Source organism: Ambystoma mexicanum, chromosome 13, assembly GCF_040938575.1.
Source record: "Ambystoma mexicanum isolate Mex_15411 chromosome 13, UKY_AmexF1_1, whole genome shotgun sequence".
Classification (NCBI taxonomy): domain Eukaryota; kingdom Metazoa; phylum Chordata; class Amphibia; order Caudata; family Ambystomatidae; genus Ambystoma; species Ambystoma mexicanum.
Genome location: NC_090938.1, coordinates 205,780,754 through 205,804,740, shown reverse-complemented (window position 1 = coordinate 205,804,740; position 23,987 = coordinate 205,780,754). Strand labels below are relative to the sequence as shown.

Below are 23,987 nucleotides of genomic sequence, written 5' to 3'. Positions count from 1 at the left end.
CAGAAATCAGCTAGGGCAGGGGGGAGGGAGACAATGTTGTCCTTAATGGTTCTGGACAAACAGGGGGAGACCTGCGGAGGAGACCTTCATAGAGCGGACAACTCTAGTGAACCTATCCAATGTAATGGGAGCGAGAAGGAGGAAAGAGGGGAGGGGCGTGGGAGTAGGGCGGTGATGAGAGGACTCGGATGTCCTGAGTTTTATGAGTGAAGTGGGTGGCCTCTGCAGTTCAGGGGGCCTGGGAGGGAAGAGGCGAGGAAACTACTGTAGCTGGATTGGCTAGTTCCTTACATATTTTAAAGAGTTCAGCCCTGTTGTTAGAAGCTCCAGAGAGACCGGCTTGGATGTGAGCCCTCTTCTTTAAGCGAACGGAGAGACGATATTGCTTTTGGAAGAGGCGACAGGCCAGTTTATCAGAGGATGAGCCTGAGGTCTGCCACTTCCGTTCAGCAGCACTGCACTCGCGTTTCAGGGCTGCTAGATCAGAACACCACCAAATGTTAGGCTTGGTGACAGGTTTCAGACGGATCCTCATGACAGGGGCAACAATATCGGGAGTGTTGGTGATAGCATGATGGAGATTGTTGAGAGCAGAGTCAATAGTTGAGTATGTAGTGGGAGGAGTAGGGGAGGGTGAAGGTGGAAGCGAAAGCAGAAACTGACAATGGACAAGAAGAGAGAGTGGTCAGACCAGTAGAGAGGAGTAGAAAGCAAAATATCAGTATGGATGAAGGCATCAAGAGTGTGCCCAGCCGAGTGGGTAGGACCAGAGGGGAGAATAGAGAGGGAGGGTGAGGTGCAGAGGTCACAGAAGAGGGCGGAGGCCGCGATTGAAGAATCAGGGTTGATGTTAAAGTCTCCCAGAAGGAGGAGTTTAAAAGGTAGAAGTCATGAGAGAGGACGTGAAATCGCCCCATTCTCAAAGGAAAGAGGAGATAGGGCCTGGGGGCCTATAGATAGTGGCAATAGTCAGGGAATAATTAGGAGAGATGCCAACCTTGCAGACCAGGCTTTCAAAAGGAGTAGGGATGGGTGGGTATGAGGGAAGAAGGTACCCACACATAAAGGCTACCCCACCTACCCCACCACCAGCCCGGTTGGGATGAGGCTTCGAGATGATCTTGTAGCCATCAGAGAGTCAAAAGCAGTGACTGAGCTGGCAGTGCACCACGTCTCCCTGAGAACGAGGGCCTCGAGATCAAAGTCTTCAAGGAGGAGACGGATGTCGGAAGACCGGGCATTAAGTGTGGCTAATTAATACCCAAGTGAAGCCTGTCACACCCTTGAAGATTTTCAGAGGTGGGGTACAGGGGGTGGTACGCCCGTCGGAGGTGGCAAATGAGGTGCTGAGAGAGAGAGAGGAAGGAAGTTGACGAGAGACAGCAGGCGCTGGTCAGAGAGGAGGAGATTGGGTTTAGGACCCTGAGCTATGACAGTGCCATTGTGATGAAGCCCGCCAAGATAACCTCCCATCTAGTCTTCAGGATGAGGGTAGGTTGTAGATAAGACCTGACCCTGGAGTATCATCTGGTGGGGAATGTCATCTAGCACAAATCGCCAGTAGGCAATTGTGGAGGTGGTGTCAACCGTGGAGTGTATCCTCAATGCTTCAGGAGGTAATTTTCTAGAAGCCTAATCGAAAATTCAGGTGGGGTGCCCTGGAGATCACAATTCACCCAAGAGCTTCAAGAACAAGGTCCCGAAGTACGTGCTGTCATCTATGGCCATTTGTCCTATTATGTGTCCCGTCTCGAAAAGATCATCTAAATCGCATGTCAGCAATTATATTTCACACAGTGTTGCAGCGTGTCAGGTCGGTATTCAATTTCTTGTATAGACTGATGGTTAAATCTTGAAGGGGAAGCAAAAACCAGCTTCGACAGAAGCTTCCTGAGCCGAACCTCCTAACCCGGGACACAACAGGCCCAAACAGGCTGTGGGCTGCGGAGATAGTGCACAGGCAGGCGGCCTAGCACCCGAAAGCGGATCATTTAAAAAGCACACTTAGATTTGAAATTTCCAAAAGAGCACTAAAAGCACACAAAAGAAGTTGAAGCAATTTAAAAAGCATACCTAGATTTGAATTTGTCAAAAGGCACTGTGGAGGGCAAAGACGTTTAAGACGCTCTTAGGGAGGTAGAAAAGGTTAGGCAAGAAGGCGTCAGAGAGGAGGCTGTAAGTGGGAGGTACGGGGTAGCCATGTTAAGTGGGCCAGGATGAGGAGACAGTTAGCAGCCAGGCTGCGCTACAGTGGAAACAGGAGTACATCTACATTCATTTGTAGCGCAAAGCACTCAAGCAGTACAAAAACGTGGTGGATGCACAGTTGGAAGCACGTCTCCATTCAATTTTAGTCAAAAGCACTTAAGCAGTACAAAGTGGTGGTTGATGCGATTATTGGTAAATACAGCAAAAAGAAAGCCACTTTTTCTAGGCATCCATGTTCGATATTTGGTAGATACAGAACTCTAAACCCTCTAAAAAACAATGTTTGGTAAACGCGGTGCAATATGCTACTTTATAGCAACTGAAATTGTAAGTCAGCAGGATCAAGGAGGCAGTCAGCCGCATAAGTGATTACACGTTAGAACTCGGTAGTCAAGATGGTTACAGATAGTGAATTCACTGTAGCGATAAGGAGAGGGGCACAGAATATAGACAATGGTATTCAGATTCGAATTGAAGGATGCATACGAAAGCCAGCGGCGTGATCGTGCAAGTCGGTGCATTGTCAAGGTGGGAGCAGGGGGAGTATGTTGTTTTGGGGTGGAAGGCTGTGATAGCACTCCAAGAGGGTTACTTGTAGGATGAAGTTAGTGTCTGGCGAGTCATAATATAAGGGGGCCGTGCGACCACTGAGGCAGACCCGGTGAGGGTGTGCAGGAAGCTTACCATGAAGGGGGAGTTGCAGGAGTGTAGGGTGGACACCACGAGTTGGAAGGGGAAAGGGGTGGGTCAAGCCCCTCCAGCCCCAAACAGGGCTAGATTGGGTGAGCCTCTGCCCTTAGAGGTGGCCCTTTGATGGGGCCTGCGTTTGCCTGATGGCTCCCGGGCCTCCTTCCGATTTGTGCAGATCGTTCCCCAATCACATGATGCGAATGAGGCAGGTAGAAGCCTCAGTGCTCCTTGAGGTTGCCATTGGCCATGATGGAACAGGCCCGGTAACTAGGAGTGTAGTGAAGATCCCCAGGCCACAGACCTTTTTTTGAGAGGATTAATGGCCAGACAGCTGGAAATAATGTACTCCACTCCACCTCCTGACCAATCACGACATTCTTCAGGCATGATGGTTTGTTCAGATACAAACGACTGAACTTCGGAATATCGTCAGCAGCGGAAATATTTCAGAAGCCATCAGACAGATCCTGTTGCCAATTCTCAATGCATTCAGCTACAGCAACAATATCCTGGTGTTCGAGACATCACAAGCAGAACACAACATCTCTCTCAACAAAGTGGGCACCACATTACAGGAGGCTGGTTCAATGCTCAACGAAGAGAAATGCAGAATTGATTTAAAAAGAAATAGCTGAAATTTTCAGACACATTTTTGGAGAATGAGATGGAACAGGACCTAGAAAAAGTACAAGCTATAAAAGATCTAGCTCCTCCCAACTCAGAGGATGAACTCCGCTTGTTTCTAGGTATGGCGGGATACTGGGCATGGTATTTACCCAACTACACCACCGTGACCAAGCCCTTCTGACAGCTTCAGAAGATAGATCACATGTTCCAGTGGAGCACTCAATGCCAACATGCCTTAATGATGATCCAGAAAACTCTAATGGCAGCCAAACAGCTTGCCTACTTTGAACCGGAATGGCACATAGAGAGGACAGCGGACACCAGCCTAGTTGGGTAAGGGGCCATACTTGCACAAAGTGAACGCATGGGAGCCACAGCAATACCTATCGTCGCATATGCAAGCAGATCACCATCATCAACCGAAGCAGCCTACTCCCAGCCCAAGATAGGATATGGCATTTATAACGCGCCTATACACAAGTGTTTCATGGGGCGGCGAGGCAAGGGAGGGGAAACAGAGGAAAGACAGAGACAACAATCCTACTAGGCCAGGTGACATTGTGATCAAGAAAGAGATCCTAGCAGCCGCCTGGGCATGCAAACATGCCACCACTTGGTAATTGGCATGAAACAGACCACCAAACACAGTCCCTTTTGGGAAACCTGAAAACCAAAATGCCCCCAACGCTAAGGATACCAATAAGGGGACTTTGTGGTAAACTAAGCCTCCTTCACCGAACAGGAACACGGAAGGCAAGTAGTTTACATGTAGGTTTATTCTCTGTAGTTGTACAGTAGAGAAAGCACTGGGGCAGCCATCCAGCCCACCACATTAGGTCCAACTGACACCAGTAGAACCAGCATTCCAAACATCCATCAACACACCAACACTCCACATAGAATGTCCGTGACATCACCACACCATCATACCACACATAGCCATAACCAGGCCCAAGAACAGATTATGACACCATCTCCCTCCTTACCACTGACACAACACTAAAGCCAACCGCAATATTGCTAGAAAAGTTATGACCCACCACTAGAACACAACACATTGATTGCAACACTGCCCACCAACCACCAAGATGAAAAAATACCCCAATTGTCATGAACAAAAATGCAGCTCATACCAGCTCAGACTGCCCACCAACCACCAAGATGAAAAAATACCCCAATTGTCATGAACAAAAATGCAGCTCATACCAGCTCAGAAACAACTCCCAACTGAAGGTCCTAAATGGAAAACACAAAGAACTGAACCCAAACCACAGGCCCTCCCCGAAGCCTGAACACCCACTCAACTATAAACCCACTGAAGAACAACAACAAATCCTTCCCAGGCGGAGACCCCACACACCACAACCAAACTAACCCACTCAACTTCTTCGCGCAATACCAGTTTCCATCCCAAAAAATGCTGAAACCCCTCCAGAGTCACGTTTTACAGTAGCATGAAACAATATCCTACACTTCAACTGCCTTCCTAGCGCAGCGCCCGTAATCGGCGCCTGCATGACAATTGTAGAACGTTGCGTTCCATATGAACGTTGTGTTCCAGCTGGGCCCGCTGGAACGCTTGTCCTCCGCCCACCGACGCCAGCCCACCTCCAGCCGACATCATCATTTCTGCCGCCAGCACTACAGAGGAAATACCTCTGACCAGCACACCAACGCCAAGAGGACTGGTGTCTCCCATGTCGTCGCTCTGCTACTGCTGTGCGGCCCTGCACGGCACGCCACCCGGCCTGCCCAGATCCTTGCAGAAACAGGCCCGCTCCATACCGGAGGCCTCCCAGCCCTACGAACCGACTGTGCGCAGGAACCGACAGACCAGGACTGCGGCTGGCACCTCACCAGCCATCGCCCCCACTGGACCGTTCCTCCGCAACATCGCAGAGTTTTTATTATGCCTCCTCCAATCTTCCACAGGGCCCTCCTCGTTGGGCCCCACCGCTGCCCCTGCAAACACCCAACCTGGAGGATAACAGCGGTCACACCTCCGCTTCTCCTGCACCCGACCGGCATGCAGGACAAACAGCTGCAAGCTCCGGTCCCTCTGGCATGGGCCTCCTGCCACCACTGCTACAACACCAGCTGCCTCAGGCTAATCCCCAATAGCCAACGCAAAGCAGAACACCGATGACTTCTCAGACCCCTCCGGCCACCTGGCATCCAGACTTCCATAATCCACGTCCTGGACACTGCCCTGGACCTCCGCTGCACCGCCCGGCTTGCAGCTCCTTCCTGCAAGATGGATGTCTCCCTGGAAGGCAGCGCTTCTCACCAGCTGCCCCTTCCCAGCAGCACCAGAACCATCCTGTTCGCCAGTGTGGTAAACTAAGCCTCCTTCACAGAACAGGAACACCAGGAGGTAAGTAGTTTACATGTAGGTTTATTCTTTGTAGTTGTACAGTAGAGAAAGCACTGGGACACCTATTCAGCCCAGCACATTAGGTCCAACTGACACCAGTAGAACCCAGCACTCCAACTATCCATCAACATCCCACATGGAATGTCAGTGACATCACCACACCATCATACCACACATAGCCATAACCAGACCCAAGCACAGATTATGACAGACTTCTATGTATGTAATGCTGAACGCGGCAGTGTTACTTTCAGAGGAAATACCCACTATGAGGGGGGTAAAGGAGGGCTGTCCCCTAACGACGTCATTGAACATTTTTGGTTCGGATTTGGGCAGAAAACTATCTGATGCCAAGAGCTTCCCGCCCAGGTTTGACAACACCAAAATAAGCTACCCGTTATATGCTGATGATCTTGCACTGCAGTGATTGACCTACAAAGATTACTGGGTAAACCAGAAGAGTATGTGAAGGAAAGCGACCTCCAAATAACTTGAGAAAACACACATTTTGCTTTTGGGAAAACCCCAGTGCAGGATCAGAATGTTTCTCTTCCCCTACCATAAAGCTCATGGCCCGGAAAAAGAACCGAAGGTATCACATTCGTTCATATCCCTTTGGACTAATTTCCAGCTCGCCCCTGATTGACAAAAACGTCAAAAGGTACCCACTCACCAGCTATACAGCCCAGGAGCAGTGGGAACGATATCCAGAGTGAATGAAGAGTCTCGGGAAGCAAGCAAGGAGACTTCAATTGACAGTGTGGACTAAAGAGCTGAGAAGCAGAAGTCACTGACGTCATTAGAGACACCACGCCGTAGATGCGTTAGACAGGAAGCACACGTGCCATCCACACATCAGGATAAACACACACCCGAATACACAAAGAACACATGCATACCAGTTCTATATGCTAGAGGACAGATACATGTACATAGCACCTTTTGCTTTTATTATTTTGTCACTAGCGTAGACGCAGCACGAAGAAACCGCAAGAGGCAAGATCTCCTGAACTAGCTTGCAGATGCTTACATGCAATTAACTTCATGGAACTACTTTTGGGATCTGCCAGAACCATGTACGACTTAACATATGGAAGATATAAAATAGTACAAACAGGTAGAAGCCATGCCATGTGAAAATTACAGCCTGCCACAGACCCTCGGCAGGAGCTGAGCCGAGCCAACTCAAGCTGCACGGAGAAGTAAACATGTGGGACAGGACCCGCTGCCAAGGCCACTAGTATACGAGTTACATTTCATTCCCTGAACGACAATAACTCCAACAGCAGTAAGTGCAAATAAATTCCTTTTAATTCACAATAATTCAGAGATGCAGAAGCTACAAAAGACGGTCTCTGAACACGTGATTCGTCTGAGCCGATGATGAACCGAAACTAGCAGCTGGGAAAGAGAAGCAGTCTCAGGATGCCAGACTAAGGTTTGCAACAGAGATGTTACATCGAGAGACACGAGTTGCATGGTGAGAACGAGCACTTGCATAGTCTATGGTGGTACACACAAGTTACAATGCAGACACTTAATTGTTATTATTACCTTGAGAAGGTACACCAAAAGCTGAGAATCACTTTGGACCCCAGGCCTGGGGAACATCAGCTCTAGCCAATGACAGTTTAGTACCCTAGGGGAGGGCAGCAATGGGCACAAACCAATTAAGACCCTCACAATGCAACATTGTAGAAGTAGCATTTTTCGTGGATGGTCCAGGCCAGACACCTGACATGGGAGAACCAGTAGACTAATATGTATAGGGTCCGTCACAGGTGGCCTACCACTGAACGCCCAATCCCAGGGTGCGATAGGTTTACTGAAGAAGGGCCCAGGTTGTCAAGTCACTCCGATGCAATGGGCCTACAAAACCGGCCTGCGAGCCAGAAATCATTGAGATATTCCTGGATGTGATTGACCCTTGTACTGATCCCTGTTGGTTTTGGCTGTAATAAACCAGTTTGAACTTGCTGCCTGCCTGGACCTTAGTTCCTTTTGGAAAAAGGAGCTAGGCCTTCCATGAGTTCTAAATCCACAAACTCCTAGTAGTCCTCAAACCTACCTGGGGTTTACCTCAAGAAGCCGGATTGAACAGGTGGCTGAATTCAAATACCTGGGGTTCTCCAGTAATACAAGCAGCAGGGAGGCCAGCACAACAAAGGCGCTCAAGGATAGAGTCAAAATGCTGGCTAGCCAAGCTAGGATCCTGTGCAAAAAAAAATCTGCACCATCTCACTGATTCCAGTAGTCAAATTCTACAGATTTATGGTTAGCGCAACTCCAATTTGCGGCTCGGAATCTTTATTTTCATTCCGGATTCATTGTGGCCGCTGATAGAAGGGATGATTTGGAAGAGGGTCTTAAATTTAATTTACCCTCGGCTATACCAATTCAAGTAATCAGGAGAGAGCTGGGTCTGACATCGTTGAAAGCTATGGTCGAGAGGAGCACACTGGCATTGTATAGAAAATGCATTCTTGTGGATGCTCCTCTGATCTTTGTAATCATGAAGGAGGAGATAGAAAGGGGTCTTGGTCAGGTCCTGCCCCTATGGGTAAAAAAATGAAAGTCCATGCTTTACCTAGTGGGAGTATCGGAAGAACTGATGAGAAACCCGGATACGGTTAAACTAAAATTGTGGAGAAGACTGAATCCTTACTTTGGAGGAATACAGCAAGCATAAATTATTTAACCACTGGGGGCATGATAGTAGGGCTCTTGGCGCTCTACCTAAATACCTTCAAAAATGTCCTAATAGCTATTTCAAATCTCAGTTCATGTGGATATGCTTAATGCCAACAATGGAAGTCTTGTCCGTAAGAATGAAGATTAGACAGAGTGCTAGATAGTGATTATTGCAAATCCCAAGGTTCCTTAGGAAACCTGAAACACATCTTGCTATTTGGAACAGCCTGGACCTCGTTGAGAACGTGTCACTTTAAACACTTTCTGGACACAGTAGACACTTTATCCCCTGATGACGGGTGGTCACTTTTATTGAGTGGGGAAAACACATCTGGTTTAAGCTACAGTGCTGTTTTTACAGATTGTATTAGTTAAGTAATGTTGAAATTGAGTAATGAATTGGATGTTAAATGATTATATGTTTGTTTCATTAAATTGTCTTATACTGTATGTTGAGGATTGGGAATGATGGAGTGCTTTGGAAAATGCAAAAAAATGTTTGTAATAAACCAAATGTTGCAATAAAAAAAGTAAGGTACATAATAAATATGATTATAGCGCTTAGAAGCAGGTGGAACCTTTCATGGGAAAGAGCACCCAATAGTGACACATAAACATGGCACTGGAGGGCTGGAGTTGGACGGGTGAGAAAGATGGAATTGGAGGTCTAAACTACTACAAGCATTTGGGGACCTGCGGTTTTGAAGTATGCTGCACCCTAGCAAACACAGGTGCCACCAATCCCAGCGTACTCCAATATACAACATCCTGGGATAGAAGGGTTAAAGCGCCCTATAGATGGTGGGGTTGAACACCTACGAAATAGAGAGTTAAGACGGGATGGAGAATGACAATATCCTCGGGATGAAAGGTTACAGCTCCTAGGATTAGTTTGAGGAAAGAATAGGGCTTACCCACAGCATACACCGCCGATCTCCCCTCCCGTCGGGGTTCGATCCCCCCGTGTGCAGCGATCCTCCTAGGTAGAGTCATCCAGACTTGTTTGAAGTCAATTCAAACCCAGAGCGCGCAACGGTCCACGCCCTGACGTCAGAGCCACAAGCCCGCGCGTCGTACGGTCTGGCTAGACCTGCGCTGGCCAATACGGAGGGTGCTCTTTGTCTCTGATAACAGGGGAACGGTCGGTACACGGTACTTCTGGAGTGGTGCTCGAGATTATTCACGCTCCGTTTAGATGACAACGACACGACAATCATTCAAAACGGTTCTTGGAAATGTCGAATTCACGAAGTGACATGGAATACACATAAGAGACGTTTAAAGATGGGGAAACTGGGGCATGTCATTAGTGCACATGTACGAAGTAAACAATTCCTGTGTGTTTTACGTTGACACCGCCTGCGCGTCGAACCGGGAAAGACTCCAATCTAAAATGGCGCAGTTCAAACAGCTTTACCGTTTGCTTCTTCGCCAGACCGCCTTTTATGTCTACTGTTCCTCTCCACAAATCCCGCAGGCCCCCTCCCTGCCTTTCTTGGGTAGTCTTTGGTGCGCATGTGCTGTTGTAGAGCGGGCACCAGGGCAGCACGACTATTTCCAAAACCTGCGTTGTCTGTGCAGGTTCGGAATCACCTTTCTCTAAACTCCACAATGGCAGGTATCCCCCCCGACTCGTGGCAGCCGCCCACCGTGCAGCTGGAGACTAGGTAAGAGAGAGCGTGCCCAATTATGGTCCTTAACTAGGGCTTCCCAGTTCAACGAACGACCATATGATTTGCCTATGACGGTATGTGTCGTACCTTTACGGTTCTTGCCCTAGTTGCCTTGAATTGAGCAAACTAGATTTTAAGCACCTGCACCAATGGTGGGGTGCTGCATTATCCTTCCCCCCCACCATCCCCGGTGGTAGCACTCTGTTTAAAAGTTGTACCTATGGGCCATGCTCGACTCATTTTTATGAAATGCCACATTTTTCTCCCATTCACCATTCATTTCAAAATTCCCTTATTCCCCGAAATCAAGGAGTCAGTAAACAATTACAACACCCCGATGCTTGAAAATGCATTACCTTCGTTACCCTCACAGGCTGCACTAGCACTGTTTTTGATTCACTGTATTTATTTATTTATCCACTTACTATTTATCTTGTCCTCGCTTATGTTCTGCACTTTCCAATTCCTCTCCCTTCCCATGCACTTTCTGTTAAGTTGTGGGTTTGGGGTTATAAATAACCACTCATGAGCCTTGTTCAGTTTAGGTATCTTTAGTAAATCCACAGGAACACAGGTAAGTACATCAGGTATAATACAGGACAAGTTCATAGGATAGAAGCATCCACCGGTCCCCCTGTGCCAAGCTTATGTTTCCAACTGGCAATCCAGGAACACAGGCACTCACATCCAAACATTCCAACCAGAACACTCCATACCAAACGTTCCAGACTCAGGCACACATACATACAGGGAATAGCCACATAGTCAGGATAGGTAAAACACAACACATCTCCCCCCATACATAACAATGCAATCAAAGGAAGAAACAAAAGGAACAGTGTTACTAACATGTATGTATATAAAAAAAAAACGATCCTTCTAAACATCCATCCAGCAAACTGCTCCTAGCATAAAGCTATCCCCTACCAAGTCCTTAAGAGTACCTGCCAATTGGCCAACACACTTCCAAAACAATCACTAGAACCATAACAGGCCTATTATGGAACTCGCTACAAGGGAACCAGCCCGCAATCTCATACACAACCATTATCACCTACATCACACAATAACCCTGCATCATCATTCACCAACAACAAATTGTGCTAACACAATCTACAGGGTTAAACCCCACTATCTGCCTAAAGCGTACTCATCTCCACTCCACTGTGAGTGTCCAAAAAAACACCCTCTAAGGAACGAAATGCTCACAACTGTGCACAATACTATTTCCTCCACTCTACCACTCCAGGCACCATGCCTGAGCTACTGAATGCTCACATTTGAGCATCCCATGCTCAGCATGGAGCAATCAAAACACGCACTATTACCACCACTCCACCACTAAATCGTGGCGTCCTAAAAGTAATGCCAGGAATCTAAGTCCCTACCATCATTTGACACCTCTAGTGTCGGGATTGTCCATCCCACCAATATTTGACACCACCAGTGTCGGGATTCTCCATCCCCACAATATTTTACACCTACAATGTCGGGATTCTCCATCCCCCAAAGATTTGACACCACCAGTGTCGGGATTCTCCATCCCCCGAGAATTTGACACCAACAATGTCGGGATTCTCCATCCCCCAAGGATTTGACACCACGAGTGTCGGGATTCTCATCCCTCCTTCCATTTGCACACCTCCACTCTCTCACAGAGTCACATCACACACTTGGCAATTTGCGCACAAAATATTTGAAAAACAAGTGTACAAACATCAATTGAGTTCATCATATTTGGCTACAAAGTCCTTTGTGATGTTACCTGTAAAAAAAACATTAACCACAATTGTTCAATTGGAATTGTTCTAAGAAAACGAAACTACACAACATTTACTGGTGTTCAAAAAAAAAAAAACTCCACTGCATTTCCCTATCAACAGAGGCTATGACATCCACTTAAAACTCTCACACCATAACTCAACCAAGGCCATAGCGCTTGCACACTCCAATTGGGTGCATACCAGAGAACAATCCAACAACAGCACAACAATTGCAGAAATATGACATCTTTACTTTTGTGATGACCTTTGCATTACTAATAAAAATTTCATGAGCTCGTGACATGTTGCTTTTAACCAATTTAAACAATAGGCCATATATAATGGTGATGTCAATTAAACTAGATGTAATAGCAATACCGCCGTATAAATAGCCATCCGATCCTGGGGGAAAAAAAACGTTAGCACAGTACCTCATCACTCCGATGGCTTGACATGTATTAAGTGCAAAAAAAAACAAGCTCGTCCTCTTTGGCAGCTAACACAGTTGATCCATTTGTACACTTGCACAATTTCCCCTTTTTTCTGGATGCCACGAAACGAGCACTTTGATCCAAATGTTATAAACATTCCATAGAAATGCGATACACGCCGTAACACATTTTGTATTTGTTGCAATCCATTTCCTTGATGGCTCCTTCATGCTACGCAGATGAACAGATGCCGCAGACCCGGAAGTACTGCACGTTGCGGGCACGTTGGGAGGTCCTTTTTTCCAATGCAGCACACTTCGTCATGACACGAAGCAGGCTGCTGCGCACTCCAGGAACGTTCGCTCCAACGTTCCAACACAGCGGACCCTCCCCGACACCACCAGCATTGTGATGACATCACCATTAATGTCGGGCACGCCGACCCGTACAGAGCTCCTCGCACAAACCGTCGTCGGTGCAGCCAAATCAGGCATCCCCCAAAGACGCCGAGAAAGTGCGATCCCTCACACGCCACTCCAAAGCTGCTCCAAAAGGTAAAGCCATCAGCATTCTTGCCGCTAATATACGTTGCAGTCTCTGCTATTGATGCAATGTTATAATGTGCTGGCCACATTAATCCTCGATATCTCCCCGGTCCCTTAGGCGCTGTCTAAATCGGCCTCTGCTCAATTCAAAGGCCAATTTTATACACGCTGACAGACGTGCAGCGCTGTCCTGCAGTGTCACTGAGGTGAGCCTTCCTCTCACTCATCCATGCAGGCACCGCACGCTTACCTTGGGCCCGGGGGGGCCGGTGGATGCCTCCGTGGTTACCGCTCCTTGCTGATGGGCAAATTCCTTGCCACTTTCTGCTTCCTGTTAAAAGTCCTTGTTTGTACTGCTCCTTTCCTTGTTTTTTTTTTTTTTTCTTGCTCCCTTCAGTTTCCAAACATCCTCGTCGCCAATGTTAAGTTGTGGGTTTGGGGTTATACATAACCACTCATGAGCCTTGTTCAGTTTAGGTATCTTTAGTAAGTCCACAGGAACACAGGTAAGTACATCAGGTATAATACAGGACAAGTTCATAGGATAGAAGCATCCACCGGTCCCCCTGTGCCAAGCTTATGTTTCCAACTGGCAATCCAGGAACACAGGCACTCACATCCAAACATTCCAACCAGAACACTCCATACCAAACATTCCAGACTCAGGCACACATACATACAGGGAATAGCCACATAGTCAGGATAGGTAAAACACAACACTTTCCCTCCTTTTCCCTTCCCCATGCACTTGCGCGTTCTCAATGTCACTGGGCCTAGTAAGATCGTTGTTTGTTCCTCTCCGCTGTTCCCCTCCCTTTGCCTGGTTGCACTCTGAAACACCTGTGTATGAGCGCGATATAAATAAAATATAATATCATAACCAGACATCTCTGAATTGCCCTACTTGTCTTCACATCACCCCATTTCTTTTCACACACGTGTAAATTGTGCTTTCTTAGATTAGGATGGGTGAGACCTGTATGATTGACTGACAACCTGTAGGCATTCAGGAGAGTGGGCACACACCTTGTGCAACATGCACTTGTTTCAAGAGTCTGGGGATAAGTTCTGATGGAGAATAAAAGCAACGTACACCAAGGAATGTATCTGATGGATTAAAAAAGAAAGTTAATCGTCCAAGACCAGCATGAGCAACATCCAGTTACTATATGATTACATAAACTAGGGTCCAGGTGTTGGTGAATTAAATATATTAACCTGATGCAGGTGTTATATCACCACGTTAGAATACAGTCAGCAATGCATTTTGGATATTCTTACAGAATACGCAGCACCAAACACCTCAACATGTTCTCAAAAGTTGTAAATTGAATGAGACGCATATGACTCAATATGTAAATGACTAGAGGCAACCATGGTAGGTGCAGTCTATCATACAGACACAACAGAACGGAATCTCCACGAGAGACCCAGACAAACCATACAACACTAACACCCCAATAGAACCTGGTCTGTTCCAACTCAACTGATGTTTGCTTGCAGCTGGCAGAGCAAAAAAACACAGGGTTGTCCCCAGCTATTGACTGTAGTAATACAGTCCTTGCAATACCGTTGTAATGTAGGAGAAACCCTACCAGTTGCTTATCATAAGGCATGGAGATGTAGGGTGGAGTGTTCGGATTACCTGCTGTCCAACGTACAATTTTATTTTTCTCTTTTGTAATGCCCACAAACCTTGGATGGGACACAACTTCCCCAATTCTCCTAAGATCTGTTAGAGGAATACACAGGAATTGGGTGTGCGCCAAACAGCTGTAAAAAAAAAAAACGAAAATCTGGGCAGAATGCTACGCATGGGCTAGAGTTGTCTTCCCAACAGACCCCAGAGAATGATCACCTCTGATACAGAACATTCTCTCTATGAAAAAGGAGAGATTCCGAAATTTTGTACCAAAATCTTGTGATTTTTAATAATGTTCTGATAAGTAGAAAAAGGTATTCTTATACACTTTGCAAGGATGTGTTGTGCTCACGCAACACGTTTCCCCACCTGTTTATGGTGGTTCATCAGGATTGTTCAGTAGTGCAATCTATGTAATAAACAAAAGAAAAGAGTTAATATTAGTCTAAAAAAATGTAATATTTACCTTGCTAAATTACATTGCTTGATTTCAGACTAACACCCGTTATATATAAAATAAAAGTAATACTCACTATTGGATGTATATTATCTGTGTCAAAAAACAATCCGAATTGACCAGATATGAATTGGCGAAATGGAAAGGAACACTTTTTAGTATTGCTGACTTAATTAATATCTACAAGACACCAACCGTGTCATTCAGCAACTCGGATGTACACCTTGGGAAGCGAACTACAGATTAGTGACTTTTGATGTCTCTCCATTCTACACCAATATCATTCACAACAAGGAAATTGAAACCACTCCCCATTTCCTCAAATCTAGATCTATCTCTTTTATCAACAGAACATCATGTTAATAGAAATGCTCCACTTTACTCTAAACAACAATATTTTCATATTCAACAACCAGTTATACAGACAAAAACAGGGCACGGAAAGTATGCCAACAGCGCTGTGAGATCATACCAATGATAAATAAGGCGCTATATAAATGCCAAGTAACATAAGATATATGGGCCACTTTGAACTTCAATATGCTTGGCAACACCCTTCGTTTACAACTGATAATCATATCATTTATTGTGGTCGATGCATAGATGACATACTGATAATCTGGAGTGGCAGTCCAGATTGTCTCAAGAATAGCACAACTACTTCAATGCCAATGATTACAATCTTGAACTCGCTATACAAGAAAGCACAACCTCAATAAGTTTTCTTGATTTGGAACTATATATAGAGAAAGACATCATTCATACAACAATTTTTGTGAAACCGAAACCAACAGCAGGAAACGGTATTGTACATGCGAAGAGTAACCACCCGAACCATGTGATCAAAAACATCCCATACAGAGAATTGAGGATTAAGCGCAACTGTACTGATGACACATTTCGACAAACATGCAAAAGTTTTAATCTGCAAATTTAAAGAAAGAGGTTATGACAGTCGGCAGCTCCAGAATTGATATGAAAAAACTAAGTTACGTACAAGAACAGAAATTCTTATCAAATGCATACATTTTTTGCCATATGACATTAAGTGTCTGAATTCATTTGGAACATTACCTGCGAAGGTGCAGAGTTTAAAAACAGTTTTGGCTACAAAAGACGCATTGGCGTCACTGATAGTGGGAAGTGGGCAGGGATTATTTATTTGTTTATGAAGAGGCCTCACTTTGGCATAATCCTTGTCTACAGATTAACAATAGAATGTTAAATTGAAGAAGTTGGGTTAGTAGAGGTATTTTAAAGGTTAGTGATGTTTGGAGCAATGAAGGGGTGGTTTCCTTTGAGAGACTAGTGGAGAAATGTGGAATGCATAATATCGAGTTACAAAGGTACAATGAATTGGTGGATTTAATATCTGAAAGGAGTCGGATGATGGATGCATCGCTCTCACGGGAACCTGAAGTCCTCAAAATATTGGCCTGTGGATCACAAAAGGTGTCAAATATTTTGAAAATGATGCAAACAGATGTACAGTGGTTGATCTCATGGGAAAAATTGAGGTTGTCATGACGGATGAGCTGGGTAGAGAACTGACACAAGATGAATGGGAAAGGGTCTGGAGCGTTTCCGTTAAAGCTAAAGCGGATTTACAACTGCGTTATTCTCCTCAGAGAATATTGAGTAGAACCTATTGGACCCCGGCCTGTATGTATGCTTTAGGAATGGTGGATGGTGACAATTGTTGGGTTTGTGGGAAAGAGAGGGGTAGTTTGCTTCATATGTTGTGGAGTTGTGAAAGAGTGACACATTTCTGGAGAGATGTGGTTGATAGGATTTACCAGGTTTGGGGCATCACCTATCCACGGAATCCATCATTTTGCAATTACCAAGGAATGGTTGCAAATATGATTGGGTAATATCGTGTTGGATTGCCAAAGTTCTGTTAGTAGCTACTAAGCAGATATTAAAGGTCTGGAAGCCCAGAAAGAAACCAACAGTAGAGGATTGGATTGTAGATGTGCAAGTTCTATCTAAAGATGAGAAGACTGTTTTATAAGCAATGCAAAGAAGCCAGTTATGATGAACAATGGGGGAATTTCAATGATTTTCATGGGTAAACCATCTTGATCGGAATTGTGTAATAGAATGGGTTTGCATCACATCTAATGGATACGTTTTGGGGGGAGGGTGCTTGTGTTATGTTCTCTTGTTTTGTGTTGTCTGTTATGTTTGGGAATGTCAGGCCACCGCTCATGGCTACATTTTTAAATGTGTTGGGGTTAATATGTATTTCCAGGTTATTGTTTATTGTATTCTTTGATTCAGGTTTATGTTGTTACCTGGATGATAGCCTGCTGGCCTAGTAACATTTGCTTTGTACTTGATTCTTTCTTGTTGAAAATAAGAAATAAAGTTTGGAAAAAAGAAATTCTTATCAACAAACCCAAAACAAGCCCATCTGATAACACAAAGTGAGGTTCATAACTACCTACAGTTCAGATGCTCAGTTTATAAGAAAAATACTGCAAAAACGTCTATTCTTCAACTCAATGATTACCTAGTACCGGTCTTAGACAGCACCCCCCCGTCTAACATTTTGCTAGGCAAAAACATAAAGAACATTTTAAGTGCATCACGTTTTATGGCACAACAAAAAGATACTGATCTTCTGCAAATGTGGGACCAACAGGCTCTTCAAGGCAACTACTACAAGGGTGGTAAATGTAACCTATGTCCATACTTTGTAAATGTGAAGAAACAAATCAAATAGCCAAATGGGAAAATCGGAAATATTGTACAGTTTATTAACTGCAACACGAAATATGTCACTTACGGTATACAATGTACCTGTTTAAAGCTGTACATAGGAAGCACCATTCATGCTCTTAAAATTAGAATTGCTGAACATCTAAGATCCATTAAGAAAAAGGACTTAAGAAGGAACATAGTGAGGATCCTGTGGCCAACATTAAATACTTTGAAATGGAAAGCGTCCTCATGCCTCCCAGAGGACGCAACAGGGAGAAGCTGCTAAGATGCAAAGGAGCATCTTGCATTTGTTTAATGGACACTTGCCTGTCAGGTTTCAATGTCAATACGGAGATGAACCGCCTTCTCTAAAATATATCACCATTTACTTACCACTAACTGTTCTAATTGAAATAGTGAATTCCTAATGTATCATGTCCAGCTAGTTCAGCCGTAATTTTCTTTTTTTCTATGCTTCATTTTTTCATAGAGATTAATTAATGACCAGTCTCTATTTTGAATCGCAAATTGCAGTAAAACCATTTTTTTTTCCAGGCTCAACCTATTGATTGCGTTAGAATTTCAATTAGCAATCAATTTAAAACGGTGATTATACTCTCAATTGGGTGGTTGGATGAGGCGTGATGACAGTCGCGCATAATGATTGCGTCCTCACGCCACTTTAAATAATCGGCCATCTTTGTTTTGGTTTTTCCGTGGTTAACATGCCACGAGGAGAACTTTCGCAAGGGAAACCAACACGTACATTGGTATTATGGTAGGCAGAATTAATGCTAAATGTGACCTTTGCAACACACAACCTATCAATTTGTCATGACTCTTATAAGTAGCCCAATAGTAAAACTGGAGCACGCATTATTATCTCTTGTAGATATTCATTTGAAAAAACATGTCAGTAACAATAAGAAGTGTTCTTTTCCATTTCGGACTTCTAGTAATACATCTGGCCTTTGCACATGTGCCCCCACATAGTATGTGCACCATAGGACAACTCGCAATCACTGAGACCTGGCTCCATGACGCCGCAGGTCCTGCACTCATGGTTGCCGTAGCTGATAATTACAACATAGTAAGAGTCGATCGTCCCAACTCACGGGGAGGTGGCCTAGCCATCATCGCCAAAACTAAGCTAAATGTAAGACTTACCCCCACCCCGAAATAACATCATGCAAACTCCTCTCAGCCAAAATACCTATCACTAACAACAGCACACTAACTGTCCTCCTGGTGTATAGACCACCAGGCCCACTAGGCAACTTTGAGGAAGACTTATCTAGCCTCCTCACCAACAATATCAAAGATACTACCCAGCTCCTATTATTGGGTGACTTCAACTTGGGTTTTAATGATAATGAGGACAAACAAGCCCACTCCATCCAATCTATTCTAGTTGATCATGGCCTGACTCAGAACATTCTTGCCCCCACGCACATAAAAGGACAGACATTAGATTGGATAGCCAACCGAAACTGTAACACCACTATCTCTAAAATCTTGCCACAAACATGGACGGATCACCACCTCATCAGTTTCTCATTAACTATAGAACTGCCTAAACCAATTAACCAGGAAATAGTACCATCCATGCCAACCAGAAGTAAAAAAGACATTACTTCGGAAAAACTGCTCCCGCTCCTCCTACCAGCCCTCGCTGTCGGCGATACCAACCAGGACCCCAACATACTAGTTGAGAAATTCAACAACGCTATGTCCAATGCCTTGGACATAATGGCCCCCATCAAACTTCGCAAAAGCAAACAAGAATCCCATCTCATCTCCTCACCTCAAAGAACTATGAATCCAAAAGCGTAAACTCCAAGCTATCTGGAGGCATACACCCTCGGCGTAGAACAAAACCATCCTTAACAACTTTGCCAATAAATATAAGAAGGAAATAATCCAAACCAAAAAAGACACATTCAATGAGAGAATTAGCAAGGCTAACTCTAACTCTAAAGAACTCGTCTCCATCCTTCAGGAAATGGAAAACCCTATTGCTCCCGTAGACAACGTCCCCAAAGACAAACAATGGTACACCAGCATCCAAAATGCCCTAGTTAACAAAATTGCAACCTTGCAAACTAAAATTGCACAGAAGAAGGCATCCTTGAGCCCTACTAGAGCCCACACCATCCATTCGACTAACTCATATAGAACAGTCACCCAACACAATTGCCAACCCTTCAGTTTCACTAACATATCCATCCTGGAAACTGAAAAGGTGATCCTATCATTGAAGCCTTCTAACTGCCAAGGTGACAACTGCCCTGCACAAGTCATTAAGGACGCAGCACGAGATTTAGCACCCTTCATCTCTAAACAAATCAATGCTTCATTTAAATCTAACACTTCCCATCCAACCTTAAAGAATCCTGGGTACTACCCCTCGTTAAAAAACAGACCCTCACCCCAGCCATCCCCACCAACTATAGGCCAATCACCACAGTCCCATTCCTCCTCAAAATCATCGATGGAGTAGCCTACCTCCAGATCCAAAACTACCTGGAGACGAACCAACTACTAGGATCTCGCCAGTCTGGTTTCAGACCACTACATGGCACTGACAGCCCTTATCGATCTTAAAACACAAATCGACGAGCTGAAGGATAAAGGTAAAACTGCTATGCTCCTCCTCCTTGATTTATCAGCGGCCTTTGACCTGGTGGACCATGCAGTGTTATGCAACCACCTAGCGTCTGCCGCCTATTTCTCAAGTGAAGCTATAGCCTGGGTACAATCCTTCCTAACCAACCGTACGATGAGTATTCTCCCCTTTAGCCTCAGCGGACCCAATACATATCACCTGTGGCGTCCCACAAGGCTCATGTGTCTCACCCACCATGTACAATATCTTCACTAAGCCACTCTTCGACAAACTGGACAGATTAGGGGTAATTTATACCAACTATGCGAACAATACGCAGATCCTCATACCACTATCTGGCAACTTTGTCGAAGACACAGCCTTAGTAAACAAGATCTACCTCATCATTCAGGCATGGATGGCCTCCCACGGCCTATGGCTGAATGATGACAAAACTGAGATACTGATCCTGGGTTCCGACTCCACCCTCAGAAAACTTAGCCCAAACTACCGTGCTTTCAACATTGATGGCAACATAATCAAAGTGGCAACGGCGGTAAAAACACTAGGCTTCTACCTCGACTCCACGCTAACTCTCAAAAAACAAGTTAATTCCTTAGCATCCTCCACAGCCTACACCTGCAAATTAATTGGGGCCTGTAGACCTTACCTCTCCAAATCTAATTGCATCACCCTAGCCAATGCCTTAGTATGTCGAAACTGGACTATTGTAACGCCCTCTATGCAGGTGCTAGCAAAACTGTCATAAACAAAATGCAAATACTGCAGAATAATGCTCTCAGAGCAGCACTGGACATACCCCGCAGAGCCCACATCTCTAACATCAGAAAAGACCTGCATTGGTAAATTAGTGATAGTTCTCCTTAAGACACTATCCCTCACCCACAAAGGCCTGAATAACACTGCGCCCCCATATATCTCAGCCAGACTGACGAAAATACTCTACTCAACGTACTAGAGCTTCCAACCACTTTCTGCTTGACATACCCAGATTCAGACTATCCAAAGCGGGTGGGGCAAGCTTCCCGGTTAGAGCTGCTCACGCTTGGAATGCACTGCCCATCGCACTGAGAGCCAACCTACCCTATACCAGATTTAGATGCAAAGTGAAAAGCTGGCTTTGGACCAATGACTACCTACAAGCGCGCTAGGCCAAGACTGATTAGAATAACCAACTGCCCTGCTACCTCTATTACCTGACATTAGACTTTATTATACTAGGAAACTGTATTTCACTTATCCTGTACCTAACGCACTCTGTATACCTGCTCTGTAATTTCTTCATGTACTTAATTCCCTGTATGTATTCCTTTATGTAACCTAAGCTTAAGTAATCTTATGACTGCTGCGCCCGGCTACCCCTGGGTTTTGTGCGCATTATAAATAAATAAACAAACAAACATAGGACTTATTCCCACTAGTTACCTGCATCACTGCCCACTTCTGCCTACCCACCGGGCAAGCAGAGTTCTCATCCCCCCCCAACCCCCCTCTGCTTACCCGTATCAACCATAAGAGATTTCGGATGCCCCAGATTAACATAGTAGTAGTAGTGGGTGCTTGAGGATCCCCCTCACCCCCCAGGGGCTGGCCGCACGCTCCTCCCGATTCCCTACCCTCTGCGCCAAAGCAAATGGTATGACTCACTGGATGACTTATTGTCTTTTTCCGCCTGATTTCCTCAGGCTGCACACTAAGGGCTCCCTCTTTGTCCCATGGCTCCGGCCCGTGTTTCCAAATTCAATGCTTTTTTTTGTACCTGCCTCATCGCAAGTTCTGCCTTGCATACATTGCATTTTTGCGGGCCATGTTATCATGGCGTCCCACTTCCTTTACTACAACGCACATGCTATGCTTGTCATCGATCCATTCTACCAATCACAAGATAGCTTTACCGTGAGGCAGTGGTCTCCCCAAGTACCGCCTATACAACGCGAAAACGAGGAAGAGACGAGCATCGAACGAGCTCGCGCTCCACGATCAGGACTGGCTTCCCTTCAGTTACCCCCCCCCCCCACTCCTGCCTCCTTCAGGTCACAGTTGGATTTCAGACACCCAGCCACTGTGGGTTATGACACTCTGTATACCCTGTGGGACACCCGCACACTAACCCTCTCTAAAGCAGATTTTTCCTCTGCATTCCCCTTTCTCCACGAGTAACGCACTGGGACCTTATGGCCCTCCAGCCAACTGCATATCTGTAATCAACCCAGATCACGGCACAGACTCCACATATGGGACATAAGCTTGCCACTGCATGCCATCTGTGCACGCCATTGGACCTGCAGAGCCCCTCTCCCCACACTGGGACTAGACATGGATTCCCAACCTGCGGATAAGCATACCCACAGTTCATAGAGGCCCTCCATTCATACCTGCACAGGTACCACTCTTGTATATACACCTGTATGAACTCATACACTTGCACATGCTCAACACAGGGTTGCATGATTTGAGCCCTGATCAAGGCGGACTGTGCTAGAATTCACTGCCGAAGCATGATCCTAACTGGAATACTTAACAAGAATCTCCAGCAAGTGTCAACTATTGGCACATATCCTGTGAATCACGTCGGCAGACAACAGACCCCAGGAACTATATTTCAAAATAGCACAATAAGCAACAGAAATTTACTTTTGCATTAGACTGCCCTGGAAGGGCTTGTTTATGTATTTTACTATTTAGAACTACTTATTATTTTTTTCCATTCACTTTTCCTTTCCTGTGCCTCATTCCTATCCAAGATCCTTCAATACTTTTTGCCAGGATTGTTTTGGAGGCATCTCAGTTCTTTGTTCGTGTTTTCCTTTGCCCCACTTTCCAGACTGAAGTAAACCAGTGTTTTGTACTGTACTTTATTCACAATTCAAATGCAGGCATTCGTATATGTATTCTACTGAAGTAAACAAGTAATTTGTGTACTATACTATTTACAATTCATATCCAGGCATTCGTATATGTATTAATTAAATCCACCATTGTCTATTTGTGCATGTGTGTGGACCACTTCAGTTCTTGATCGTTTGTCTTCTGTTAACAATATTGCCTTTTTTTATTACTTTAAGGCTCAGTGTTTATATGTCAACTTTCAGAATATTGGCACTGTGCCAAGCATTAGAAACCTTCCATGAGAAATGTTAGAATTTCTGTTATTACATTACTTTTATTGTTTCCTTTTATGAACGGCACTATACCCTCACATGGTTGCTACTAGTACATACAAGCAGACCACCAATGATGGGATAACAGAATTAAGTTACCCATACCCGAGGACTACAGACCAAACTCAGGATCTGTTTCTACATTATCTATCCCAGTGGTAGACCCTCTGTGTTGACCTTTAGCTACGCATGCCTGTGCTGAGCTTCTTTGCAACTTCGAGCCCACTCCCTACACCTTGCTAAGGTGACTTATCCTTATGTCCGCTGTGTGGCCCTGTGCAAGTACTTGGGTGCCACAACTGTGCGTGTCTTTGTGGGCTGATACCCTGCTGTGTGGTTAGGCTGCCGGTTCCCCAGGACTGCAGGACATTTGCTGTGTCTGCCCCTGAGTAG

The 23,987-nt window shown here is 45.2% G+C and overlaps 2 protein-coding genes across 3 annotated transcripts in view; one reads left to right on the top strand and one right to left on the bottom strand.

Annotated features, from left to right (window-relative positions):
• Positions 1–9,639, bottom strand: part of LOC138521091 (mucin-17-like) — a 217,079-nt gene extending 207,440 nt beyond the window's left edge. The window contains exon 1 of one of the 2 annotated variants that reach the window (XM_069633654.1): positions 9,505–9,639. The gene's annotated coding sequence lies outside the window, so the exon portion shown is untranslated. The remainder of the gene's footprint in view (positions 1–9,504) is intronic. The other variant, XM_069633656.1, reaches the window with a different exon arrangement.
• Positions 9,640–10,041: 402 nt separating this feature from the next.
• The window catches only part of PPIL1 (peptidylprolyl isomerase like 1), a 48,649-nt gene continuing 34,703 nt past the window's right edge, over positions 10,042–23,987 (top strand). The window contains exon 1 of the mRNA XM_069633653.1: positions 10,042–10,257. Within this exon, the coding sequence (XP_069489754.1) occupies positions 10,106–10,257 (152 nt within the window). The 5' untranslated portion in view covers positions 10,042–10,105. The remainder of the gene's footprint in view (positions 10,258–23,987) is intronic.